Source organism: Diorhabda sublineata, chromosome 1 (genome assembly GCF_026230105.1).
Source record: "Diorhabda sublineata isolate icDioSubl1.1 chromosome 1, icDioSubl1.1, whole genome shotgun sequence".
Lineage (NCBI taxonomy): Eukaryota > Metazoa > Arthropoda > Insecta > Coleoptera > Chrysomelidae > Diorhabda > Diorhabda sublineata.
In genome coordinates, this window is record NC_079474.1 from 32,495,958 (window position 1) to 32,522,593 (window position 26,636).

General features: G+C 30.7%; 3 protein-coding genes across 3 annotated transcripts; 1 reads left to right on the plus strand and 2 right to left on the minus strand.

Annotated features, from left to right (window-relative positions):
• Window positions 1-4,716: 4,716 nt before the first annotated feature.
• On the plus strand, window positions 4,717-9,972 carry LOC130442753 (DENN domain-containing protein 10-like). The gene is made up of 6 exons (XM_056777104.1): window positions 4,717-4,902; window positions 5,470-5,853; window positions 6,874-6,977; window positions 7,031-7,120; window positions 8,165-8,282; window positions 9,707-9,972. The coding sequence occupies exons 1-6, from the start codon at window positions 4,869-4,871 to the stop codon at window positions 9,955-9,957; spliced, it is 981 nt and encodes a 326-aa protein (XP_056633082.1). The 5' UTR covers window positions 4,717-4,868; the 3' UTR covers window positions 9,958-9,972.
• Window positions 9,897-16,685, minus strand: LOC130442763 (estradiol 17 beta-dehydrogenase 5-like). Its single transcript, XM_056777118.1, has 5 exons — window positions 16,665-16,685; window positions 16,397-16,467; window positions 13,668-13,976; window positions 12,485-12,699; window positions 9,897-10,272 (listed from the first exon to the last, which is right to left on the minus strand). Exons 2-5 carry the CDS (start codon window positions 16,457-16,459, stop codon window positions 9,993-9,995), a joined length of 867 nt encoding a protein of 288 aa, XP_056633096.1. The 5' UTR covers window positions 16,460-16,467; window positions 16,665-16,685; the 3' UTR covers window positions 9,897-9,992.
• Window positions 16,686-20,660: 3,975 nt separating this feature from the next.
• LOC130445367 (prostaglandin F synthase 1-like) lies at window positions 20,661-26,575 on the minus strand. Its single transcript, XM_056780959.1, has 5 exons — window positions 26,519-26,575; window positions 26,101-26,445; window positions 24,863-25,110; window positions 20,970-21,233; window positions 20,661-20,901 (listed from the first exon to the last, which is right to left on the minus strand). Exons 1-5 carry the CDS (start codon window positions 26,564-26,566, stop codon window positions 20,856-20,858), a joined length of 951 nt encoding a protein of 316 aa, XP_056636937.1. The 5' UTR covers window positions 26,567-26,575; the 3' UTR covers window positions 20,661-20,855.
• Between the last annotated feature and the right edge of the window lie 61 nt (window positions 26,576-26,636).

A 26,636-nucleotide genomic window follows, 5' to 3' on the forward strand; every position in this document is an offset into this window, starting at 1 on the left:
GATGTTTTAACTTCGTTTATGCCCCTATGACCTGATTTATATATATGATGATATTTAATTTTTTCTAATTGCTCTTCTTTTGTTTCAATATCTGTTACTGATTTGGTACACAGTGTAAATTTAAATGCAGAATTCTTAAACATATTCTGTGCAGTTACAATAAATATTCTCGATAAGGGTTCGTTCTGGAAATAAAGTGCATAATTTTTCCTGGGGTCAATATATTCTTTAATGAAGTTTATTATATTATTTTCGATGTCAATTACCGGTAATGTAACGTATAGACGAATATTTTCGAATACTTTCTCTCTTCTAACCTTAAAGGTATTTATTTGACCATTAGTAAAATATATTTGATTTTTATACATATTTAATGGTTTTTCGGTAATTGGAATTGATAGAATAGGATTTTCAACAGATGTATGTACTGTTTCAATGTCTTCGTTATTATTAGGATTTGGTTCTTCCGTTATAGGTAATATTGGTAAATTATTGTTTGCGAGATTTTCTATGTTTGAATCGTTTTGGTTAAATTTATTTAAATCTAATATATTTGTAAGATCTAAATTATCTAAATTCGGGAGAGTACTGGAATTAATTCTTTCAAATTCTTCATTCATTATTTCATCGATGTCACTTAAATTGACATCCATTGATGCAGTTTCTAATGCATTTATATCGGGATATCGAGATAATGCATCAGCTGCTTTGTTACTTTTACCTTTCAAATATTTTATATCGTACTCAAATTCCTCAAGTTTAAGGCGCCAGCGTACAAGACGTGAATTGGGCTCTTTTAATGACATGAGCCATTGCAATGGTTTATGATCTGAAAAAATTGTGAATTTTTGACCAAATAAATACGGTCGAAAATATTTACACGACCAGACTATCGAAAGTAACTCTTTCTCGATTGTAGAATAATTTATTTCTGCGGAATTAAGTGTTCTACTAGCATAACAAATAGGATGATTATTTTGAGATAGAATAGCACCTATGGCATATTTAGAAGCGTCAGTAGTTAATTCGAAAGGTTTACTGAAATCGGGATACGCAAGGACTGGTTCTGAAATTAAAATGTTTTTACAAGTATTGAAGCAATTAATAAATTCTTCGGTATGTTTAATTATGTGATCCTTCTTTAGACATATCGTCATCGGTTTCGTAATTTGAGCAAAGTTTTTTATAAACTTTCTATAGTAACCTACTAGTCCTAAAAAGGATTTAATATCTTTAGCGGTTTTTGGGATAGGGAAATTTTGAATTGCTTTGATTTTATTCGGATTAGGTTTTATCCCATGAGGAGTTACAACGTGACCTAGATACTCTACTTCCTTGCGAAGAAACTCGCACTTGTCTAGTTGTATCTTAAGCTCTGCGTGGCGTAGTTTTGAAAATACTAATTTCAGATTTTGTATGTGCTCCTGAAGGCTAGTACTGAATATGATAATGTCATCCATGTATACCATGCATATTTTGTTTTGGATGTCTTTAAGGACTTCATTTACAGCTCTTTGAAATGTAGAAGGGGCATTTTTAAGACCGAAAGGCATTCTAAGGTATTCGTAATGTCCTCCATCTACGTTGAAAGCCGTTTTTTCTATAGAACATTCGCTCATTTGTATTTGATGGAAGCCGCTTGCCAAGTCGAGGGTAGTAAAATACTGAGCTCGACCTAATTTATCCAATATATCGGATATATTGGGAAGCGGGTACCTGTCATCAATTGTCTTTTCATTAATTTTCCGGTAATCAACTACCAGTCTCCATTTTTGGGTATTTGATGCGTCCATTTTCTTTTTAACAATCCATATCGGGGAGCTCCAAGGGGAACAGGACGGTCTAATTATGTTTTTATCTAACATCTCTTGAATTTGTCTCCTAATTTCCTCTCTGTGGACGTAGGGATATCTGTAAGATTTAGTGTGAACCGGTACCTCGTCTTTGGTTCTTATAATATGTTTAACATTTGAAGTGAAAGTCAATTTGTCCCCTGGTTTTAAAAATAAATCAGAATATTCTTTACACAATGAAATAATTTTTTGTTTTTCTTCTTTATTCATGTGATTTATACGAATTAATTCGGTAATATTGTCATTAGGTTTTATGAAATTATTTTCATCAAAATCATTAGCAAAGCTTTCAAATTTAAAGAGTTCATATTGTGAATTTTTAAATGGAGTAACTTGAATTGGTTCTCGTAATGTTATCGTTATCGAATTATTTGTGTGATTTTGAATTTCTATTGGTGCGAAACCGTTTCTCGCTGTAGATAAAATTTGTGGAATTATTATATTTTCTATTTTTCGAGCGTCTACAATAATATCCCCATTATCTATATTTACGGGTAATTTCTTTATCGTTTTTTCTCCGGGGTCTATTGAAAAAGAAAACTCAATATCGTTTACTTTTCTATACTTAAAAGGCAATCTTAGGTGAGGTCCTAATAGTTCTCGATTAGTTAGATCAATATTTATATTCATACCTATTAAATCTTTAATACCGAGAATTCCATCAAAATAATTGTGAAAATCATATAGTATAAAATCGATTTGATAGTTTTTATTTTTTAGTTCAGGAAATGCAGGAATAAGCGCTCGATACCTAACGTTTTTACTTCCAAGACTAGTAGATATAGTAGTATCAGAATGATAAATTGTATCTGGAAAGTATTTTTCGGCAATAGAAGGTCTTATTATTGATTTAGAGCTACCAGTATCGATTAGCAATTTAATTTTTGGATTTGCAATTTCTATATACGGTAGCGGATTAACTGGCAGTATATTTATTTCTATGTTTTCCCGTCTGATGGACGAGCTGCTTGAAAATTTTCATCGCGATTGGCTTCGTCGTTTTCGTCAAATTCTATTTCGTCATATTCATCATATTGATTATCGTGATTATAGTCTGAATTAGCATATTGATTTAAGTATAACTCTTCGGAAACGAAGTTTGGTTTAGCGTTTGGATTTGATCGGAAAAATCTATTATTATTATTATTATTAATAGGTTTTCGAGTACGTTCAGTAAAATTACGTGATGTCGTGGACATCGGTTCAGGTGTTGGTAATTGATTTTGTGGAATTTGGTTAGGTTTGAATACATTTTTGGGAGGGCCGAATACTTGTCGATTAGTAAAATATCTTTTATTTTGTGGTATGGATTGAATAGGTATCGGCTGATTTGGCCAACTTTCTCTATTTTGTACGAAATTTGGTTGGTAGTTTTGTCGATTGCTATAATAATTCGGGTAATTGTTAACAGGTCTGTTATTTGGTACAAAATTTTGATACGTATTAGGATTTTTATAAAAATTTGATTTGGATCTTTGAGAATTTTGGCTATTCGCATGCTGTATATTAATATTATTAGGTGTATTTTGTCGATTATTTTTATCGTTTAAAGAACCGTACAGTCTTTCAAAATTTTCGAATTCGGCCACATAGGCCATCGCGTCTTCTAAAGAATGTGGTTTTCGTAAATGCATATTATTTTTCAGAGTACCGTCGCACCCTGCAATAAACGTATTTAAAGCGGTTTTATCGTATTGATTTATTTGACAATTTCTTTCTTCGGCAGTTATATTAGGGTCATTGCTAATTCTTTGAATTACACTACTACGAATTAATTGAAGTCTACTTCCAAAATCAATAAGATGCTCGTTTTTTAATGGTTTGGCTCTAATCAACTCTTGCACAAGACAATTTAAATCCCTTCTATCAGCAAAACACTGTAATAAGGCCGTTTTTAATTTTGGCCAAGTATTTAATTCAACTCTGTTACCGACCATGAAGGCTGCTCTACCTTCTAATTTCTCTTGAATACATTCTATAATGTGTAAATTTAATTCTGCATCATTATAAATTCTATATGACTCTATTAAATGCTCACACCTTGTAATGAATTTATTCAAATATTCACTGTCACCGTTAAAAGGTTTAATATTTGATAATTTGGATTTGAAAAGATCCCAATTCATTGCAGGAGGAGCCATTTTGTTAGTACCAGTTTGTTCTACGTTATTTTCGACTAAAGAAATATTATTGAACAATTGAACTATGTTATCGAGATTACTAGAGTTTAATTCACTCATAAATTGATAATTTCTTTTTTATTAATTGTATACGTTTTTGAAACTTTAAAACTCAATAATCAATACTATCTTTCCAAAATCCAAAAAAAGGTAGGAAAGGCAAGAAGAGGACAATAAGGCACTTACGTTTCTGAAGAACAGGCTTTTAAAATCTTCTCCCTCGATGATTCCCTGTTGCCTCCAATGTTCACCACTAAAGGGCTATTGCACGATAATTGCTAGTCTAATATTGTTCGTTGGATTCGCACTTAAAACGTTGAAACGTTAAAGCCGTGAAGTCACTAAATTATTTCGCACGATCCGAAATTTTGTTACGCACTGTATGCCCGTAAACGTTTTAGTGATTTTTGATTTCGACGACTTGCGCGATCCTACTGACTGCGCCAATTTTGGTTTTCTTTACGAAAAATTCGTTTTTAAAAAATATATTTATTCTAGCAATTACAAGTTTATTGTTAGAGATCTGAACAGAGAATGAATAATATTAAATGATATTACAAGAAAGAAAGATTTATCTGCATATGTTGTTAAATAACAATTTCTCAGAAAGTATAGTGTTTCTGCTGCGCTTTTAAGTTTCCTTGATAAGCGGCGTATGTAACTTTCGTCGCTCTTCACAGTCTATTAGATATAAACAATCAACGAAGCGATTACGTTACATTCCATCTCTCTTACATTGTTTGTTATTAAATTCAAGGACCACTGAGTAATTTATTTACATTATCATTTATAAACACTAGTAATCAGAACTAATATTAAGTAAAAAATTTAGAAAATGAGTTTTAAACCAACATCGTTTCACGTTTTAGGTGAGTTTTTAAACATCTTTTTCATTTTATTTTAATCTATAATTGGTGTGATCAAAGATATGTGTGATAGATAAAATAAAGCGATGTTGCCAAGTGGGCAAAGTAGTAGTGCTGTTTATTAGCATTTCGAAATGCCTGAGTTCATTTAGATTATTTATGGTTAATAAATTTAATTTATTATATAATCAGTGTATATAAATGTTTATATATTCATTGATTAGAGGTTAGAAATGACATTCATATCTAGTGCATTATGAATAATTATACTTGAACGAAGAATTTGAGGAAATAGTTATTAACATTAAAAATAATGGCAATAACTCGACAATTATGAAATTTTCTTTGTAAAAATTGTTATTTTAACCCATAATTTATTAAAAAAATGTTAAAGTGCTCAATTTATCTGTCTTATAACGTCCACGAAAGGATTGATTGAATATCAAATACGTGCCAATACATCTTAAATTATACACAATCTGGCTGCATCGTATAACCCTTATATATCAACATAATATTATTAATATTGGAAAGTAACGATATTGTGCGATGAAAATTAATTTTTTTCAGAAAGGCAACTAACACAAAATCACATAGTGTGGACTTATCCCACAATAAATGAAGATCTAAAAGCACTTATAGTACAAACTTGTTATTATCAAGGTTTTGAGGCTACTGGACTGTATTATTACGTGAAGGTTGATAACCAATGGATTTATATCAAGCAATTTATTAGTAAAAATGATAAACCGGCAGCTATTATAGTAACTTCTCACTATTACCAACCGAATCTATACGAAATCATATGTGACTTACTAGTTACAAGTTATAGTAACGAAAAGAATTTTGTTAATTTGGTTCAGATATATTTAAATATATACATAACGAACGGCGTGTCTGTAGAAAATAATTTTATAAATTTGTCTTGTTTCCCTTGGAAAACTGATGTTAAAGGTAAGGAACAATTATCAATGTGAGTAAAAACATTTTTATATTAGAATAATATGGAATATTTGAAACTTATTAGTAGCTGAAGTAAGAGACAAAACAACTACTTGTAAAAATTGAATATAGAAGATTTATTTTTATTAGTGTACGAGTAGTTGCAAGCTCCATAATTGACCATTTTATTTTTAGTCTAATTACTTAAGTTTTAATTTTTAAATCACTATTCTAACTGATCCTAATGGACACATATATAAATACGAACCAAAAAAACTATTTGGAATCACGGTAAGGTTCATCAAAATTTCTAAAAATCAACACATGTTTTCCAACAACCAAAATAAAACGAATCATACTTTGATATTTAAGATAGCTAGTTCGGAAGTTACTATCTATATACAAACATGGCATCTATGCTTCCTTCCTTTTAAAGTCTCTGTATAGGAAAATCGGCACATTAGCTATAACGCCCATGTGTTAGAGAGAAAATTATGTCTTTTTCTATTCTCTCCTTCCAAGAAACTAATGGCGCTTGCGCGTGGCATCGGTATCTCCTGTCATGTGGTCTCGCGAATGTAATCAAAACATAGCAGATTACATTTACTTGCGTGGTATTTACTTTTATTTTATTGTATTTCAAAGTGTTTTGAAGATACAAAAATAGAAATCAGATATTCACGTCCGGTTAATGTGAAATTATTTTGATAATGCTCTTGTTTGATCCATATAATATTCCTATAAACCGAATTAGGTGTTCAATGAAGTTTATCTCTTCTTCTTTACTTTTATAAAGTGCATTTTCTTGCAATAGCTACATATTTATATGTTCCATGCCAGCAATATGACGCTATGAAAAAGGATATACTAAACCTATTAGCTATGGAATAAACAATAATATCGTTTATGTTATTGTTCAAATATACAATGTTAGCAATAAGACTATGAAAAAAGATACTAAACCTATTAGCTATGCAACACACTATACTACCGCGTATGTTATTCTTGTATCAATTCAAATTTTTTTTGTAGGAATAATAAAGCATTTAGGAATAGAAATAATTTTAGTATATAATGCATTGTTATTGAAAAAACAAATTTTAGTTTATCATCCTAACATAGAAGAATTACAGGAGGTGAGAAAATAATATATTTATCTTTAAATTTTGGTAAATGCGTTTTGTTCTAGAGTTTGGCCTCGTTAACAAGATTAATCTCATTTAGAAAACCCGAAGATTTTTTACAACCTTTTATTAGAACAGTAACTGAATTACGAAAGGTAGAAATAATTTCATTTTATTCTATTTAATACAATTTGGAATGAAAAATACAAATGCCATTAAAAAACAATAGATATTCTTATTAGTGGTATTCGTGGTAGTTAATTGGAACAGATTCTGATTAAATTCTGTACGCTTCATATGCACTTGTTTTGTTCAGAATATGTTCTGAACACGAATCCTCTCGTTTAGTTTGACATTTCTATGCTCTATGATCTACCTAACATTTTGTAATTATAAGTATGTAGGAAAAGACATAGATTTGAGGTTAATTCGTGGTAAAAATAACATGTATGCATCTAACGGACAATCCTTGTCAAGGTCATAGTGTATATTGGGCGTATTAAGAATTATAAATCCGTTTTTTTAAGAACCCGAACGTGCTTTATTAGCACTGGAACGCACAATGTCAAGCTTCGCACGAATCTAATGACAGAACATGTTCATGAACTCTATGAACGTTAACTTGTCTATTATTTTAGAGGTTATATACCAAGACTTTTAATACTAACTTAAATAGGTCTGTTAATAAAAATCTTGAAAATGTTTATAAAATAACTATGAGTAGAATTAAAATACCTTACTTTCTTATTTGCGTTTCTATAGACGTACAAGCGGTTGGAACTATTGAATTTATTATTGATTAATTCAACTAATTTTTTGCTTGTAAAATTGGTTGTTACTGATTCCATTATACACAAGTTTTTCTATTAACCTGTTTGGGGTGTAGGGTTAGGATTTGCTTTCAAATACAAAAAAAGATGCCTGGAAGTAAATGAATATTGAAATAAATAGACAAGTACATAGTTCATAGTAGAATAGTGGTCAGCCAAGCCAAGCAAAGCGCCCCACTTGACATTACCAAAGGTCGATGTCCTTTGAAGGCTTTGGATTTAACCTTTTGAATAAATGGACTAAAATAAAGAGTATTTCGTCATTAAGAATTGTTATTAGGAAAATTTTAAAACAAAATAACAAAAAATTGTTTTGGCTTATAATTTTTAATAATGTATAATAATAATAATCAAATAATATCATTACAGACTTCCAAATATTATTTAATAGGCACAACGAACAAAAGTTTGATAAATCAGAAGAATATTTGTGAAATAATCGTCGATCTAGAGTCAAAATTTGTTGATTATTCTCTTAACCCAAAAGGTAAGGATTATTTGAGGATAGTTATATACTAGGATCCATTGATTGTTTGATTTTTATAACTTTAATACTTAAAACTTATTCTCTATTTGAAAATCTCTCTTATGCATGAATTTTGCACTTTTTATAGTACCAATTATAGTGTCAGTGTATTAAATGTTTGTGTTCACTGTGTGAGAAACACATTGGTTCTTGTTGTTTGTCGCATTGAAACTAAAATTTATGTTTGCATCTTCTTCGCTCCTACATAACTTCAAAAATATACAAATATTTCTTCTTCTAAATGTAAGTTAATTCAGAACATAACCTCAAGTAGCCCTTGTGGTTTAAACGAAGACATCTTCTTTATATTGCAAATTTGTTTCTGTGCGTGAAGCATAGTTTTAATATTGGGTAATCAGTTAAGAATAAACCGGAACTGAATGTGTTAGTTTCTTTTAAAAAACTTATTAAAAAGAAATTTTGTACGAAATTATTTTAAGCATCTTTCATACTGTCAAAATACATCTGTTATGCTAAACTATAACGACTTGTTTCACTTACTCTACTCTGTGGTAGTAAACTGCATATTATTAAAGTAACCTTTATCATTCCAAACATAGATGACGTGATCTATATCTCTAGCATTTAAAACTACGATACGAGTAGTTATCTTGTGGAAATAGATGCAGAGAGCCCGATGCTATTAAAGAAGAGGCCACTTACCTGTTGTTTACAACAAATAGATGCAATTTTTTTGTTTCAGTTAAGTCTGACCTGTTGTATAGTATTCAACCATCATTCTATTTCTACAAGTTTATTTGTAACTCACAATTGCAGGCAGACGCTAGAAAGTTATTATTGCTACCACATTTTACAACACAACAAAATATCATGAAAGTAGCCGATATGTTTAACCGAAACTCGGTTGATTTAGCATTGGTTCTTCTCATAATAATCGTAATTCGTATTCTCAAATACTTTATCACAAATCTTTCAAAAGCTCAATAATATTTTTAACAAAAATTGTGCGTAGTTTGAGTTAAACATGGCGGTCACTCTTATGTGGTCACATTGTATATATCAATCCACTGTAATACGAATTAGATTAAAGCGCCATTTTAGCAAGAGAGAAAAACAATTATAAAGTAATCATTTCGAGACTAATGAATTAATAAATGCGATTTTAGTTCTTTTTCAATGAATAGTGATTATATTTTAGAAACTCCATAATTTCACTTTTCAAAACGTTTGAATTGGAACACCTGCTAACAAGTTTTCCACTACACGTATCGATTTTTTCATTCGATTTATTGATTTACCATAATGAAGTTTGTCGTTCGAATTTCTGACATTTGACACTACATCTATTTCAGATAGTTTTAGTTTGTATTCGACACTCGAATAAAGTGCGTATCGTGTAATGAAATTAAATGTTTCTGTTTCAGATTTTGAATTGTGTTATTTACACAAAGAAGTGGCGCAATTTTTACTGCAAATTTCGGAAAGTGAAGAGACTGAAAAGCGTGCCGTAGAATCAATATCAAATAAAACCAGTGAAATATTCCAACTTCTGAATAAGTTAAAAAACAACGAAGGGAAAATAGAAATTGAGGATATAGGAAATAAAAAAAATAATAAAAGCTTAGTTAAATTTTTAATTAGTTTAGCTAAAGCAGAGAACATATTAGTAATATAAAAAAGTTGAATATTTTATTTTTCATTATTTATACATTATTTTATTATTTTATCATCGGAAGGGATTGGAGGAAAACCAATAGTTTTATTTTGATCCAATTCTTCCAATATTTTTAAATCTTCTTCCGATAACTTGAAATCAAAAACATCGAAATTCTCTTTGATCCTTTTTTGATTCCAACTTTTTGGTACCGGTACTAAATGTTTGTCGATGAGAAACCTTAAAGCCACTTGAGAAGGGGACTTGTTATACTTTTCAGCGACTTTTTTCACAGTTTCATTGTAGATAATATCCAATAGGTCTCCATTTTCTCTACTAAAAATTTAAATGCTCTTATTAGAAACAACCTAATAATTATATTTACATCTCTTTCTGCTTTATTTCTTGCACATTAAAACAATTATTAGAATAAAATACTGGATTTGGTAAAGGTACAAAATTGAATGAATGATTCAGGCAGGGTCTGTGCACTGGAATAGGAGAAGTTCGGGACAATTTTCAACGCCATCAATGTTATCGGTTTACATCTAAAAGCTTACTTTTTGGTGTTTAATTTTTTAATGTTTGTCAATCTGGATTCTGAAACTAAGTTGCCATCATCCATCGAGTATATAATCTTAGGATTCAGGTTCTGTTAGTTCGGTTCGTTTTTGGTTCAAATAATACAAGTTGTATTAAAAGGAAGCTCACATTTAATGCAACAATTTTAAGAAAAGTGAAGAGTTCATTAAAAAATGTTTAATACATATTAAAATACATTGCTTCTGAATTTATTTCTTGAAAATAACATCGTTCTAACGTAAACCGTTCCGCCAAGGCATTTATTTAATCGATGCACTGTGCAACAGACACTGCTACTAGGCTTGTTGAAAAAGTATCGATATATCGATATTTGTAACCGATATATATTGATCATAGAACTCGATAAATAAATGGAAAGGACACGTCAATGCGCGAAGGCAAGCGAAAGTGTTTCCCAAAATTGTAAGAAAGAGAATACATGATTGGAACCCCGTCTTTCTCTTGAGCGTTCTGGTTAATGGCGTTATTCGTAATATTTCATATGATTTCATATTAAAGTGTTTGCTTTTAAATTTGTGAGGATTTTGAATACAAAAATTAGTGAAGTAAGTGTTGAGGACATTTTCATTATATTATTAGCATATATGCTGCTGTTATAAGCTTGGGAGTGGTGTTATTTGAAGCCAAAGTACAGTTGCGATTTTTGAGTGTGGGGACGTTTAAGAACATTAAAGTTGGCTTTCTAACTCATGATGGTGTTGAAATGTGTTACGTATAATTGCAATAATCGTCTACCATTAGACAAAAACTAATTTTACATTGCTAAAACTTGTTTTTTTTTAAGTAGGTTACTTTATGTAATAAGTGGGGCATTAGATAGATTAGACTATAACTTTAAGGTAATTTTCAGTTGTACATGTAATTTTTATTCCAAATAAAATGCTTTTATTTCTTATCACCTATTCTTAGTTCTTGTCATTTGTGCAATGAGAAAGAGTGCGACGGGGATACTACAATATAGCTATTTTAGTCGGCTTTACCCTAGCAGCGCTGCGCGCGTTCCATTTATTTATCGAATTCGATTATATTGATCCGATGCATCGAAATATCGATAAAACATAGAATCGAACTGTCATAATTCGGAATTTATGTTCCACGACGTGAATCATGTCGTCGTGTACTAGTAGTACTGTATGTAATTTTTTTATAAAGACCGATAATAAGATAATATTACTTGTAGTTTGTGTGGAAAAATTATAAAATTAGTGACAATAAAACAAATTTAGAAGTTCATTTAAGAAACAAGATTTACCATGGATTCTCATATTTAAAAAATGCTGATGGAACTTGTTTATTGATGTTTTTACACATCATAATAATGTACATTTTCACGAAAATTACTATTAATATTATTGAGCTAGGTTGAATTAAATACATAAGTATTTTAAAACATTTAATTTTTTTTAGTTTAACCGATACATCGATATTTTTCCCTTGAGAAATCGATGCTAATATTGATATTTTAATAAATATCGATACATCGATATTTTTTTTTCATCTCTGACATCCCTAATTGGTACATCCTTCTCCCTCATAAGTACATTAATAAACTTCATAACAGACCCGTTTGACATTCAGTGCAGCCCCTTTCACGACACTAAATTTTTCGCGCGTTTATTCAAAAATTCCGGTTTATATTTAAATTTAAATACATATGCACGAAAAATTAGATTCTTGAGTATAGTAGCTTGAATATTGAAACGCTTGGCATGCAATGTAAGTATGATTATTTGTATAGTGAAATAAGAATGTATTTCGCAAATTGTGAATATAAAATCTATAGTATCCAGAATGTGATATTATATTTTATCAAAAATTTAGATTCACTGATCAAAACTTAACAATCTAGTGAAAAATGAAAAGGTTTGATACAAAAAAAAAAACGCCACCAAATATTACACAAAGAAATATTTTCTGTGAAAGATAATTAATAGATTTTTCTTACCCTGGTGCCCCTAAAGGTGTGTAACAAACGATGATTATATCATTTTTTTTGCAATATTCCTGAAGTTTCTTTTGTTGAGCATACAAATGTACTTGATTCTGAAGGCAGACCGGCCTTATTCTACAATTTTTCAAAACAACATCGATTTGTTGCGGTTGAAAGTTGGAAAGGCCGATATATTTGGCTCTTCCAGAATCTACTTGTTGTTCCATTTTCTGGAAAAAAACATTAAATACTGTGGAGATTTTAAACTGAGAAAAATATCCAACTCTTGTTTAAGGAAATGTATTAGTTCAAATGAAAAACGACAAAAACAGGAAATTCTGAAGTTTGTTTTGATCACAATAAATCTTACAACATCGACGACCGAAGGCACTTGGCAACGTTTAGAATATAATTTCTCTTGTTACAGGATCAATGATATCATTTAAACTTGAGATAATTACATTTTTTTCTTTGGCTACGATGTCACTGCAAACGTTAATATTGGAGGTTTATAAAAAAGTTTTGAATGTCAAATTTCGAGTGGAAATTAATTATTTTACATAGAAATAAATGAAAAAATCTGATAATACAACTTTAAGTTTACGGTTAAGGTGAGTTACGAGTTATAAAATTCAGTAGATGTTTACAATTGGGGTCCACTCGTTATTTTTCATAATGTTTTTTCATTGAGTTTATTTTTTTGGGCACTTTTAACTGCAATTATTAATTTTGTTAACAAGAAATAAATTCTTATTAAATAGTTATATCATTGTGAAATTCACGAAACGTTACAAAAAAAAACATGAAGGGAATCCTAACCTAACTTAAATTTTTTTAATAATTTGTAAAAATTATTAAGATGCTAATCAATTGCTTTTTTTTAATTTAACGTACTTTCCGTAAAATATACGAAATTTCAAATACAGTTTTCGGAGACAAATCAAAGATTATATAGTTTTTGGGTATTAAATTGGTCAAAAAAGTGTTGAAATTTTAATTTTCAAACTTAGATCTCATTTTTATCTAAAATGTGCAAAAAAATAAACAAAATAAAAAAATATCAATTTTTAATAATCAAAAAAAACTGTGATTTTAATTGAAAATCCAATTTTTGTGTACACTATAAATAATTTCTGCTAATAATTAAAAAAATATCTAATCGTAAATCTACAAATAGAAATCACTGATGTTATCTTACCTCCCATATCTCGACATTTTCTTTATCACTTAAAGGTAGGTGTATCAAATATAAATCGACATAATCGGTCTGTAATTCTTTCAAAGTTTTTTTCATTGTATCTTCGACATTTTGATCTTCTCCGGGTTTCGGCATATATTTACTCGTTATAAAGAGATCCTCCCGTTTCAACTTACCAGCAGAAAACCATTTTTTTAAAATTCTACCGATAATTTGTTCACATCTGTAAAATGACGCGGTGTCTATATGTCTGTATCCGGTTTCCAAAGCATCTTCAAATGCTTCAATGAATCCTTGTTGCGGTGGACACTGAGAAAATAAAATGTTTGACTTAGGTCAAATTAAAAGTGAAGTTTAAACCTCAACCTAAACACAGATACCGTTTTTTAAACCTTACCGACTATCTGGTGGTGGTAACTTTTTCACATTTTTACAATATCATAAAGGGTTTTCGTAGAATGATAGAAGATTTGCACTTTACATTTGATGAGCTCGACGATGATGAAGAAATTATCTACATTGTCGAGCGCCGAGAAGTTCTAGAGGGATTTTTCGAATTATCCCCCTTATTTTTCAAATTTGTTGTGGCTCTATCGAAAACTTAATCGTTTTTGTTATTTTCATCAATAAATTCTTTTGGATTCGACTGTTTCTTTGTATTTCTTCACAAGAATTACCAAAAACACTACATCATAGAAATATAACGATTTTTTTGTTCTCTGTTCATTTTTGTTTATAAAAAAAACTTTAAAACAAAATCGCAAGAATTTTGGTCATATTTGTGACAACTGTTTTAAAATTCGCCCTTAAGTAGACGTTAAAAACAAAATAACTAAATATTTTATTTGTGGTCTAGAGTGAATTTTATTATAGGATAAATTATATTGAGTTTCGATGTCATGATATAAGAATTCAATTCTTTAGTTTATTCTATGCTTTTTATTTGTCTATTGTTGCGTTCTGTAATGTTGTACGTGGAACAAAGCCAACAGAGAGTGATTTGTATCACCTGACCATAACGGAAGAATTGACCAATTCGTATTAAAGCTGGCTAATAAATCCAGTGACAACTGGAGGTCTGTTTATTTTATATATACAAAAACAACGTACAATATATTAGTACAAACAACTGTCGAATAAAATTGCTAATTGATAAGCATTGTACCGTCAATAAATCTGCGAATTTTGTTTCAAGATTCGGAGCCCAGAGATCTTACTCAAAGTGTTCAAAACGCGAATCGAGCAGTGAGATTCAAATAAAGTGTATTGCCGAACTATACCGAGCAGTTAGAATCATCAGATGTACTTAGCCGAACGCAGTAAATGTAGAGAAAGAAGAGGAAGGAGCTTTGACGTTTAATAACATATTGTAATTTACTAATGATTAATAAATATATGAAAACATATTACCTGGTATTTTAATAACACAAAACCAATGACTATAAATAACTTTTTTATTGATTTACTGTTACATAGAAAATAGAAGTGGTTACTCCACATAATTCGCAATAACTTCAGAACTACCTCATCGATTGAATTAACTCCACATTGAATGTCCGCGCCTAGCTCCTCTCCAACTTAGCCGATTTAAGTGTTCAAAGACTCAAAAGAAAGAAGGTATTTCAGCGAGTGTTCTTAAACCAAAACGAAGTCTCTATCTTGAATAGAACCTGAGATATTGAGGATAGAACGTGTATATGGGAAAAACTCCCATAAGTAATGTACAGGGGGAAATCGCATTTGAGTATAACTTGAGAATGTTGAAAATTAGATGAAATCCGATGGTTGATGACTGATCTGTGCATCAATACCTTTCATTGAAAATAAAAAATTTAGCAAATCAGTTGGGTAGAACGCCTGAACGGACTCGGAATGGAAATCATCAATTTTTTTAATATATAAGATCGGGAATCGAATAACCTTCACATTATTTTATGAATAAGTTTTTACAAGTATTATAGTTTAGGAATTTAGAAAGTTTTGGTAAAAACCACATATTATTGAAGAAATAAACCAAACCTTAATTTTTTTTAATTAATTCTGATACCAAAACAAATAAAATGAGTTAGATTTTATTGAAATCACTTCATTTTATTATATATATATATATATATATATATATATATATATATATATAACGGCAATGTTTTTCAAAATTTCTTACAGCCATATGAATATCAATTGAGGTCATCTAAAACGATTTCCAGTTATACAGGATGTTTAAAAATTAGTTAAATCGAATATATTATTTTTTAAATGGAAACCCATGTATAATTTTTTCAAGCTATAATTATCATCCCTTAAGCTTCAGTCACCAACTTTTTAAATATCGGTAACAGCAAAAAACCGTAAAGGACTATTTTTATGAAAAATTGAAACAGCAACCGTATTTCCAAATTCAAAGGAGAAACGTTTTTCATTAATTTCTTCCCTACTAATTGGAAGATGATTCCAAAACGTTCTTGACAAATTTACGTGTTTTGGACATTTCAAATGATTTCTGGGGGCTCTGAATTTGCATTTTAACATTCATTACGTGATGTTTTTAGTTCAATTGAAGACTTGCTATTTCTTGAATTATTGAAAATTGTGTGGTGCAACTTCATCTAAACTGACAAATGAATCTTTTGTAATTCATAACTACTACTAAAATTTATTAGTAGCAAACTCACTTACTTTAAGAATTTAGTTTCGATATAATTAATGACTAGAAAATGATTGTTACTTACTGTTCCATAACCAATTGCCGGAATTGAGAATCCATTTGGCAACGTTTGATACTCGACGGACATCTTAAAAACTCAACAAAAAATATTTCAGGACATATTCTAAATGTTGAAATTCAACATTTGTTAATAAGAAAAATAAATAATTATTGATTATTATTGGTTTATTGATTTGAATAATACGATTATTTTTATAATCAAATAGTAAAAGTGACGTCAATGCTTGACTATTTAATCAAGTAAATGTAAAGTTATTTTAGGTAATACCTACCAGTATCACAAATCACTTCTGAACTACAACTTTTGTTTGTTTCTTTTTTTATTTCGGTTTTTATCGTTTATATAGTAATTATCGATAGGAATGGGAACATTAAATATAAATTCGATTTAGTTGAGCAACAGGAAATGTATGATTAAGCCATAAATAGATTGAGAGTATTTACATACGAAAAAGTCCAAGAAAACACAAACATTTTGGAAAAAATTAATTTTTCAACTTAATCTCCTTTGCATATGCTTTTTATAATAAGAATCGTCAAGCTCCTCAAAGTAGTCATTAACTGCCGAAATCACCTCTTCATTGCTGGAAAATCTTTGTGCAAATAGGGTAGCAATTCAAAACTTTAATTCAATGGTTTTGGCCATTGAAATAACGGATGTGAGAGCTTCTTCTTAATCAAATGCGGTCGTTTTTACTTAATTTCTCCGCTAAAACTTTGCAATAAGTTCGAATAATACTCGCCAGTAATAGTTTTTCTTTTTTCGAGACAGTTAATGAGAATTTTCCCAAAAAAACCGATGCCTTAACCTCTTAACCTTCGCTACATATGGAACGGTCTTTGCCTTCTCCGGAACCGGTTCTTTCAAACCATTGTTTACTCGATGGAAACATCTAACTCATTTTTCTTTTGGGTTATTATTTTTCTCACTATTGCTTGTATTTCTTCGTACTTTGTTTTATCGCTATGTATTTCGTTTTTATAGGATATCCTTTTCTATTTCGTTATCACCAGTATAGTTCTTGATTTCATTGTATCTTGCCGATATTTCTTCTGCAGCTGTATGTTTCCATTTCTTTATATATTCAAAATGATCTGTGTTGTTCAAGCTGTAAAAATTAATTTTTAGTTTTTTATCTATGCGTTTCTTGTATAGTTCTTTCATGCTGTCATATTCCAAATGGTTGCGGATTTGTTTTATGTTTATATAATATATTCCTGTATTTTGAATTTCTTTTAGTAGTTATCTATTAGTACAGTAAATAAAGATCGCAACATACCTTCGACTTTACCAGAAATTGATTTTTTTTTTTAATTGGCAGTTATTGATGGGTACTTTTAACCCTCAAATTATTTACCAGAACAAACATGTGGAATGCACCAGAAAAATGGCCCAAAGTTCCAAAAACCCGTTTTTCGCCAATAACTGCCGAAATATGGCAGTTAGCGATTTCTTTTAGGGCTTAAAATCAAGGTCTATTCATTATCTACAAAAATTGTCTTGTCAAATTTTCTCAAAAATTTGATCATTTTCGAGATAACAAACCTCGTATTTGGAGCGCTGCCGGGGACGCAGGAGGACTGGCTCCACGCTTCTCCTAGAAGCAAGTGGACAAATTGTTCAATAACTCGTTTAAAAATTAATATTTTTCTTTCCTCGATATTTTTCGACTATTATCCAATTCACCCATGTTTTTGTTAATAATAGTTATTCAGTTGAATCTTTTTGGATTCTGTGGCTTTGAAAGGTGTTAAATATGTTCAGAAAAATTAATTCCATAACATCCGGGTATATTAAAAAACAAAGTATTTTTTTAAGGTGGTTTTTTGGATTTTTGAAGTTTTTAAAAATCCTGGGAATCTTCAAGAAATTAACAAATAATTAATAATCAGATCGCCTTCAAACGTACATAATTGGAAACTTGAGATTGTCTCCTTTTTAGTACCTTTTTCCTTTTTTTTCCCAAATTCCGTAGTTTTATAGAAAATTTAAAAACCGCGGACTCGAAGGAAAACTGTACTTTTTTTTTCTAGAATTATTTTCTCTCCACCCTCAAGAATATTACTTTCTAGAAGGCCACGTTCTGATCTTTCTGTTGATATACATTTCAAGTATATTCTTTAGAGTACGAAAAAAATCCCCGCCTCCAAATAGATGAAATTGCGTCATATATTTTTTCATTCTGTGCGTGATTCCACGCGGCGCCCATAACCTATAGTATTGTCTGCTATAGTCTCTGCCTCCACGCTGGCTTTTCAGTTCTTCTGCTTGGTGTTGTTTTGATGTTCATAATAAACACTCTTTCGCGAAAAATATTGATGTTGCTAAAAAAATTATTGTAGACATTTTTGTAGACATTTTAAGCCAAAAAAGAACCCCCCAAGTGCCATTTTACGGCAGTTATTGGCGAAAAAAAATCCCTTGAACAATCGTTGCAGAGTTGATATATTTTCGACATTTATTTACTGTATTATGTGGAAAAATACGATTTTAGATTTCAGCACATAGTCCTCTACATTCTTTCACAACTTAGTATTTTGTTTTACGATACGATAGTCTATTATTGATTCAGGTTACGAGTTTTGGTGTCTCTATGTTGGTAGAAACCATTCATAATTTTTAAATTATTCTATTAGCATAGAGCTATTAGACGTTTTCCATTGTTATTACCAGTTTCCTCGCCACAAGTTCCCATCGTATAGTTATTGGCTTTTAGTTACACTCTGCAGTTGAGTTCTCCTAGTACGAGTGGCGTTTTTTTTTCAACCTCCGTTAGGCTACAAATAGAAGTCGAGTTCATATAAAATAATAGTTTTATCACCAAAAGATTGGTAAACTTGTGGTTACTTTTAGACATAATCACCGAAGAGATTGAGACGTTTCTCATATCTGTGGACAAGCTTTTCAATTTCCTCTTCAAAAGGTGCCGCCAATGAGTACAAAACAAACTTTGAAACTTATGGAAATTCCGTAGACAAAGCAGTAATGGTGAATCTGCGGTTTTCTTTAACCATTCTATCAACTCGTTGACATCTGAAACGACAGTTTTGCGTCTTTGGTCCACTTCATCATTACGGCTAACTTCATTCAATTCAATTTTCTTCAAATAATTAATTTAAATAAAATTTTTATTTTGCGAAATGGGAGGAAAATAGTTCTGCTGTAATCGTGATCGTAGTTATAATAGATAAATATAAAACAAGATAAAAATTGGAACAAATGAGGTGAGATTAATCGAATTAATATTTGGACATGAAGAAGGTGTCCATTATTCGCCTAAAAAAGATATACCTAGAATTCTAACGCGTTTTTGGATAACACATCCAAGATTAAAGGGGTACTAAGATAGTGGGCTTCTATGGGAACCAAAGTGAGTCTAAATTACCCTGACCATATTCAATTTTCACTTATAATAGAATTTATTTTAGTATCTTCTATTTATGTGCAATAGTAATTTATAAGAGAATCAATTTTTTAAGATAATATTCACTTGTTGTTTTTTTTAAATGATGTAACTGCTCTTGTCTTCGATATAAACTACTTCTTGGTTTAGTGAACTAATTTCCAAGTGATTTATTTTGTTATGGAGCACGATTTAAGTTTAACTTTTCAAGAAATGAATATTAAAAATCACCACAGTCCTCAGCTATCTATGTTGTGTAAATTTAAACGTTTTCTTATTTTTTAATTCCAAAAAAAAATTTGTTTTATGATGATTTGTCTTGATTTTGGGACTTTTTTCATATAAAAAAGTGTAAGAAGTAAAAATTTGTTGAAAATATCACAAATATGGACCAAGTACACCCGATAATTCAATAACAACCAACGTTTGAGCTTCAAATTAATTATTTTCAGTCCTTTATGGTTCGTAAATCTTGTTTATTGCTCGTCAAATCGATGTACACGAAGAAACTTTTTTATTTATATTAGATTTTTTTTATTTCATCCAGAAATTAAAAATATCTACACATATTACCTAATATTTAAATTTTTTAAGAATTCATAAAGATATTAGTGTGTAGTGCGAGAGCTTCGCAGTCGCCTACAGCGCACGCCCGCATGGCCTCTGCACGGAGCGATCGGATGTTGAAAAAAAAACGACTCTCATATAATTAAGGAAGTTCCTATGTTTACAGGATAGTTATCTGTTACTCCATATACTTCCAATATGATAATTCATCATCATCATCAACAATGTTATTAATATAATTATCTTTGAAAGAACCAGTTTCTAGTTCTTTTATCTTTTTGTAGTGGTAGTGATGTTATATTATGTGAATTTAGTAAACAATTAATTCGTTCCTATATAAAAATAACAGAATATTCAAGAAACTAATCATATAAATATTGTTATAATAAAATTACATGGTTCATTTCTAAAGGGAGTTTATTATCTTATTTAATTTGAATTAGATTAAAACGTCAAATTTATCTCAAAGGACGTTTCTATGTCCAATATCCTTCATTCTATCAACTCTTTATAAGGATATTCTGGATGTTGAGTTATTCTAAAAAAAATTAATTTATATATATATATATATATATGAAGAAATGTATTAATAATTTTTTTACTTACATTGGAGATAAAAACTTTAAATCGATTATTTTCGTTTGTATTCCTTGTTCTAATCCTTCAATATCATTCATATCTTCATCGCTCAAATCGAAATCGAATATATGAAAATTTTCTTTTAGTCTTTCGGGATTTGTACTTTTCGGTATAACAGCTAAGTCAAGTTGTAGAGCAAATCTTAAAGCTATTTGTGCTGGTGATCTTTTGTGTTTTTTCGCTATTCTCACTATCTCGGGGTTAGTCAAAACACCTGGTAGCTCATGATCACTAGAGAATAAGTTCATGCATGCATGAAACAAAGTGCATTTTTTTAAATATAGTATAATGTTTATTTAAAATCAATCAAAATTAATCTTACCAACTTAATTCGATTTTGTTTGATTTGGAATGTTAATTCACCCAAAAAAAAATACAGCTTGTCGGAAGTCTTACACTAACCCCTCACTATTTCAAGGTTAATTTTGGGAAGGACACAAAATATCGATACATCAAACTATCGATATTTTTTCAAAAATTAATCGTCGATATTTTTTTATCTTGAAATATCGATATTCGTTATTAATTTTTGAGTATCGAAATCGATATTTTTTTAAGAAAACTTTATTTTATTTCACTATATACTAACTTCATATTTAACTTACAGTAAAATAGCGGCAAGCGACATTACTTGGTGTGATTTGTTGTATCTTTTCGTTGTGTAATTGTTAATTTTTTATTTATAATGTCTGCAGTGTGGAATTTTTTTACTAAAAATGAAAACAATCAATCTGTTTCTTGTAATTCATGTGGTGAAACATACAAAACATGTGGAAATATTCGAAAACAAAACATTATAATGCTTTTATACAAATGTCAACAAAATCAAAATCATTAACATCTGGAAATGGAACTAAGGATCCTATATTAGTAGATAGTATGATAGATATAATTTATAATACTTTATATAAATAATTAATAGATCTGACGAAAATAAAAAATGCTTAAATTTTTTTAACGTTCGAATAATTCTTTTATTTTTGAATACCCAACGCTCTGAAATAAAAATATCGATATATCGATACTTTTTACACTACATACATCGATATTCCTTGAATATATCGATGCAATATTTATCGATATAATCTTTACCTATTTACCCATCCCCAGGTTAATTAGCTTATGATCACGTTCCAAGATTCTCTTTCCCTAGAGATCATCTAGAGCAGGGGTGCTCAAACGGTCGATTGCTAGTGCTTTTTGAGTAGATCTCGAGAAGAAAAAAATTTTTAATAAGTAGGTAGGTAACTAAACTACAAAAATGTATTTCGTAATAAAATAACACTGCTTGCGGCGAAAAGCCGCGTTGTTTCTAGACTAGACTGTACTGTCTAATTTCGGGCGGCGCGTTTAACGGGAACATTCGAGACTTTCTTTCACGCCGATATAAATGTTGCGCCTGCATGAATTGGAGTCATTCTGAATTGTAACTTGATAGCGATACTACGTCGATACAAAGTTCATTATTAAATAGTGGAAAATGAGTGCAGTGAAGAAATCTAAAACGTATCATTTTAATAAGGATTGGGAGGAAGAATTTTTCTTTTGTATGGTGAAGGATAAGTGCATTTGTGTTATTTGTCGTGCGTCAGTTGCAATACCTAAGCGTGGTAACTTAGAGAGGCATCATAAAACGGTTCATAAAAACTATCAAAAGGATTTTCCGCCACAGAGTGAATTAAGAAAACGAAAAGTAAGTGATTTTATATCTTGTTTGAAAAAAGAACAAACCATGTTCACAAGACCAGCCAAACAATCAAAAGCTGCTACGATCGCGTCATTTAAAACATCTCATATATTGGCGAAACACAAGACACCATTCGAAGATGGATCGGTGGTGAAGGAAGCATTTATTGAAGCGGGTGAGACTTTATTTGGAGATTTTAAAAATAAAACAGAAATCATGTCTGCTATTAGAGAACTTCAGTTATCTCGGCCGACTGTCACAAGGCGTATTGAAGTCATGAGTCAGGACATCGCAGATAAACTAAAACATGATATCATGGAATGTACATACTTTTCTTTACAGTTCGACGAATCCACCGATATGACAGACACTGCCCAGCTGTGTATTTTCATTCGGATGGTATTCAATGACATGTCGGCTAAGGAAGAATTTTTGACAATCATTCCTCTGAAGAGAAAGACCCGTGGCGAAGATATATATGAAGTTTTCTTTAATTTTGTAAAAAACTACGAGCTAACAATATATAAATTAGTGTGCATTACAACCGATGGAGCACCAGCAATGACTGGAAACAAAAACGGTTTTGTGGCATTGTGTCGAGCTAATGAAGAATTCCCTTCATTTTTTTAATTCCATTGCATTATCAATTATCAACAAGTTTTGTGTTCCAAAGTTTTAAACACGGAGGAAATTATGGGCATTGCAACAAAAATTGTGAATTCCATCCGTGCACGTAGCTTGCAACGGCGGCTCAGTTGCAGTTGGAAGATAGGGAGTCAGCTGAACACACTGATTTAGTTCTTCACACAGAAGTAAGATGGTTGAGTCGCGGAAAGTTCCTACAAAGGTTTCAAGAATTATTGCCCAAAATAACAGCTTTTCTAGACGAAAGAGGTGATGACACTCAGATTTTGAAAAACGAAAAATAGCTGACTGATTTGGCATTTTTGACTGACATCACAATGCACTTAAACATCGTTAACTTGGAGCTTCAAGGTAAAGGGAAAACTATTATTGAGATGATTAGCGCAGTAAACGCATTCAAAAGTAAATTGCAACTTATGATAGATCAACTGAAAAGAAAGGATCTGAAACATTTTCCGTCTTCGAAAGCAAAGATTCCTCAGTTTCATTATGATACGTATGAGGCTTATCAAATATTTTGGGACAATTCGAAATGCGGTTTTATGATTGCAGTAAATTGGAAAATATAGCATCATTTATGAGTTATCCTTTTCCATGTAAAAACATTGAGGAATTAGCTACTGAAATAGCAAGTCAGTTTAATATGAACTCATGTTCTGTTGAAAATGAGTTGGTGCAGATTATATCAGATATACATCTCAAAGCTACAGCATCTGATACAAATTTCTGGTGTTTTATATCTGAAGATAAATATCCGAATCTAAGGCAAATCGCCCTTCAACTGACGGCATTGTTTGGGTCAACTTACTTGTGCGAGTCTGCATTTTCTGAAATGAAGATAATTAAGTCAAAATATCGCAATCGACTAACTGACGATCATATGTCATCATGCTTGCGATTAGCACTCAGTGGTTACGTACCATCTTATGAAAAGTATGCTGAGGACATGCAGTGCCACGCTTCAATATCCAAAGCCACTCTTTAGTTAGGTTTAACACCATATGTAACTCTTTTGTTTTGTAACAACCAATAAACTCGCAATTTTGAATAACTATGAGTTTTTTCATTGATATTGTAGAGAAGAATCTAACTAAACCTAACCCAAACCTTGACTAAAATAATGTACCTATATTGTGCAGAAAGCTAATATCTATATATGCTACGGTATCGTATATGTACGACAACCCTGCATCACACATACTTGCAGCCTCTCAGAGTCGATCGTAAGTAGTCTAAAAATATTGAGGTAGATCGCCAGCAGTTCAAGTTTGAGCACCCCTGATCTAGAGGTTAATCAAACTACGTTGAGTTAAATTGATTTAAGGTTAGACCAAAACTCTGGTAAACATCAATGTTTTTTGATAATAGCGAATAAAATCTACAGAATGTTCGATATTGAGAGTAAGACATTAATAATTATCTAAATAACGTTTAGAATGTCAATAAAGATTCCACATCTCTGAATTGAATTTATTCCAAAGTCCAAGTATCTTTAAAAATTGTATAGATGATAAAAAATTATACATACTGCCATCCAATAGCTCTATAAAAGTGATTGACTCCTGGTGCTCCTAGAGAAGAATAAGCCACAATTACTATATCATGTTTTTTGCAATATTCTCGTAACTTTTTCTGTTGATGATAGGGGTGGATTTCAACTTGTATATTAGCTGGCGGGATTCGCGCACTTGCTCTTATTTTCTCAATTTGGTTCATATTAAAATTAGAAAGACCTATACTTTTAACACGACCCGCATCAACCTCGACTTCCATTTTCTAGAATAAAGAGCAGTCAGCTTGTCAAGAATCACTAAAAGATCACAACTACTTTGTATGGTTAAAAAATAAAAGACGAGTAAAAGTAATAGCCTTTTAAAGAGGATCAAATGTTCATTGGTGAATGATGTGATGAATTAAAACTGTTTTGCTTCATAGATTAGCGGAATTTAACAAAACAGACATTGTTGTTGTTGATACTTTAGAAGAAATACTACCCAGATCTTTAGATCTAACTTTTTTAGATTTTGAGGGGCTGATTAAAAGATGTCGTTCACACCAAAAGACCCACGACTATAGATGGCAGAAATTGAAACTGCTGTTCTATTTACCCATCAGCAAATGATTTCACATATAGAAAACGATTTGATTATCTAGGGCGTCACTAATTACATAATTTATTATCTAAAATGTTGATTGTTATATTTGATACATGGTGTGGTCATACAAATGCTATTTGATACTTGAAACATTTATCTTGGTCAAAAAATTGGAATTGGAATTTTCGTTCGATAATTTTCTACGACTTTCGACGTGGATTAAACCAACAGCAATAAATCGATCAAGTCGCTTCGACTTTTGGTGTCGAAAAGATTTGTTCGAGTTGGATACCGTATAATTTAACAATCGACTGTATTGGTCTTTCAAGACGAACCAAATCCATCGAGAGTTGTTAGCGCACATCCGGAATAACTGGATATATTGCAACCGTTCCGTTAGAGCAACGTAGAATGGTCAATCCTGAATACTACACCAACATTTGTTAACCAAAAGACATCAGGGAAACCAATCTCAAAAGTCGAATCATTCTTCACCAGACAATGCGAGCTGTCACACATCAATTCAAACAAAAACGTTTTTGAACAGTCAAAATATGGCAAATGGAAGCCGTAGATGCGTTCAAACCACATGTTTTTGATAGTGGAGGGATATGAAGAAAAATAATTCCGAACATTCTACATTATGAAGAATCAAATAAATATTTTTTACCTTCCAAACTCCAATGTGGTCAGTAGGCGCCGGTACGAATCCACCATTTTCATCCACATAACAAGACACAGGGCAATGAATCAATAGCAAATCGATATATTCTAATTGTAGTTTTTCTAAAGATGATTTTACTGCTTCTTCTACTTTTTCTGGAAAAGAATCGATAATATGAAGTTTTGTAGTAACAAATAGGTCTTCTCTTTTCACTTGTCCTGATGTCAACCATTTATTTAAAACGTTGCCGATAATGTGCTCGTTTTGGTAAAACGTTGCCGTATCAATATGACGATACCCAATTTTTAGAGCTTCGTTTAGAGCTGTGGTAAGTTCTGTTTCTTTGGTAACCTATAATTTAAAATAATTGTCCCTTTATAAGATTTTAGGCAATACACTAATTTATATTTTTTTATTTACTCACGGTAAAAGTTCCAATTCCAATTGAAGGAATTTTTTTACCATTATTCATGATTTTAAACTGGACGTTAAACATTTTGAATAAGTTTCTAAAATAATAATATGCATTGGAGTGAACAGAT

Bases quoted from the DNA above. Each gene is read 5' to 3' on its own strand.
- LOC130442753 (XM_056777104.1), top strand. From the start codon at position 4,869: ATGAGTTTTAAACCAACATCGTTTCACGTTTTAG. The intron at 6,978-7,030 runs GTGAGAAAATAA...GTTTTGTTCTAG, and splicing joins ACATAGAAGAATTACAGGAG to AGTTTGGCCTCGTTAACAAG. The intron at 7,121-8,164 runs GTAGAAATAATT...ATATCATTACAG, and splicing joins CAGTAACTGAATTACGAAAG to ACTTCCAAATATTATTTAAT.
- LOC130442763 (XM_056777118.1), bottom strand. From the start codon at position 16,459: ATGTCCGTCGAGTATCAAACGTTGCCAAATGGATTCTCAATTCCGGCA. The intron at 12,700-13,667 runs GTAAGATAACAT...GTTTTTTTCCAG, and splicing joins AAAATGTCGAGATATGGGAG to AAAATGGAACAACAAGTAGA. The intron at 10,273-12,484 runs GTAAGAAAAATC...TTAAATTTTTAG, and splicing joins ACACCTTTAGGGGCACCAGG to TAGAGAAAATGGAGACCTAT.
- LOC130445367 (XM_056780959.1), bottom strand. From the start codon at position 26,566: ATGAATAATGGTAAAAAAATTCCTTCAATTGGAATTGGAACTTTTACC. The intron at 26,446-26,518 runs GTGAGTAAATAA...TTTAAATTATAG, and splicing joins TTGGAATTGGAACTTTTACC to GTTACCAAAGAAACAGAACT. The intron at 20,902-20,969 runs GTAAGTAAAAAA...AATTTTTTTTAG, and splicing joins TTAAAGTTTTTATCTCCAAT to AATAACTCAACATCCAGAAT.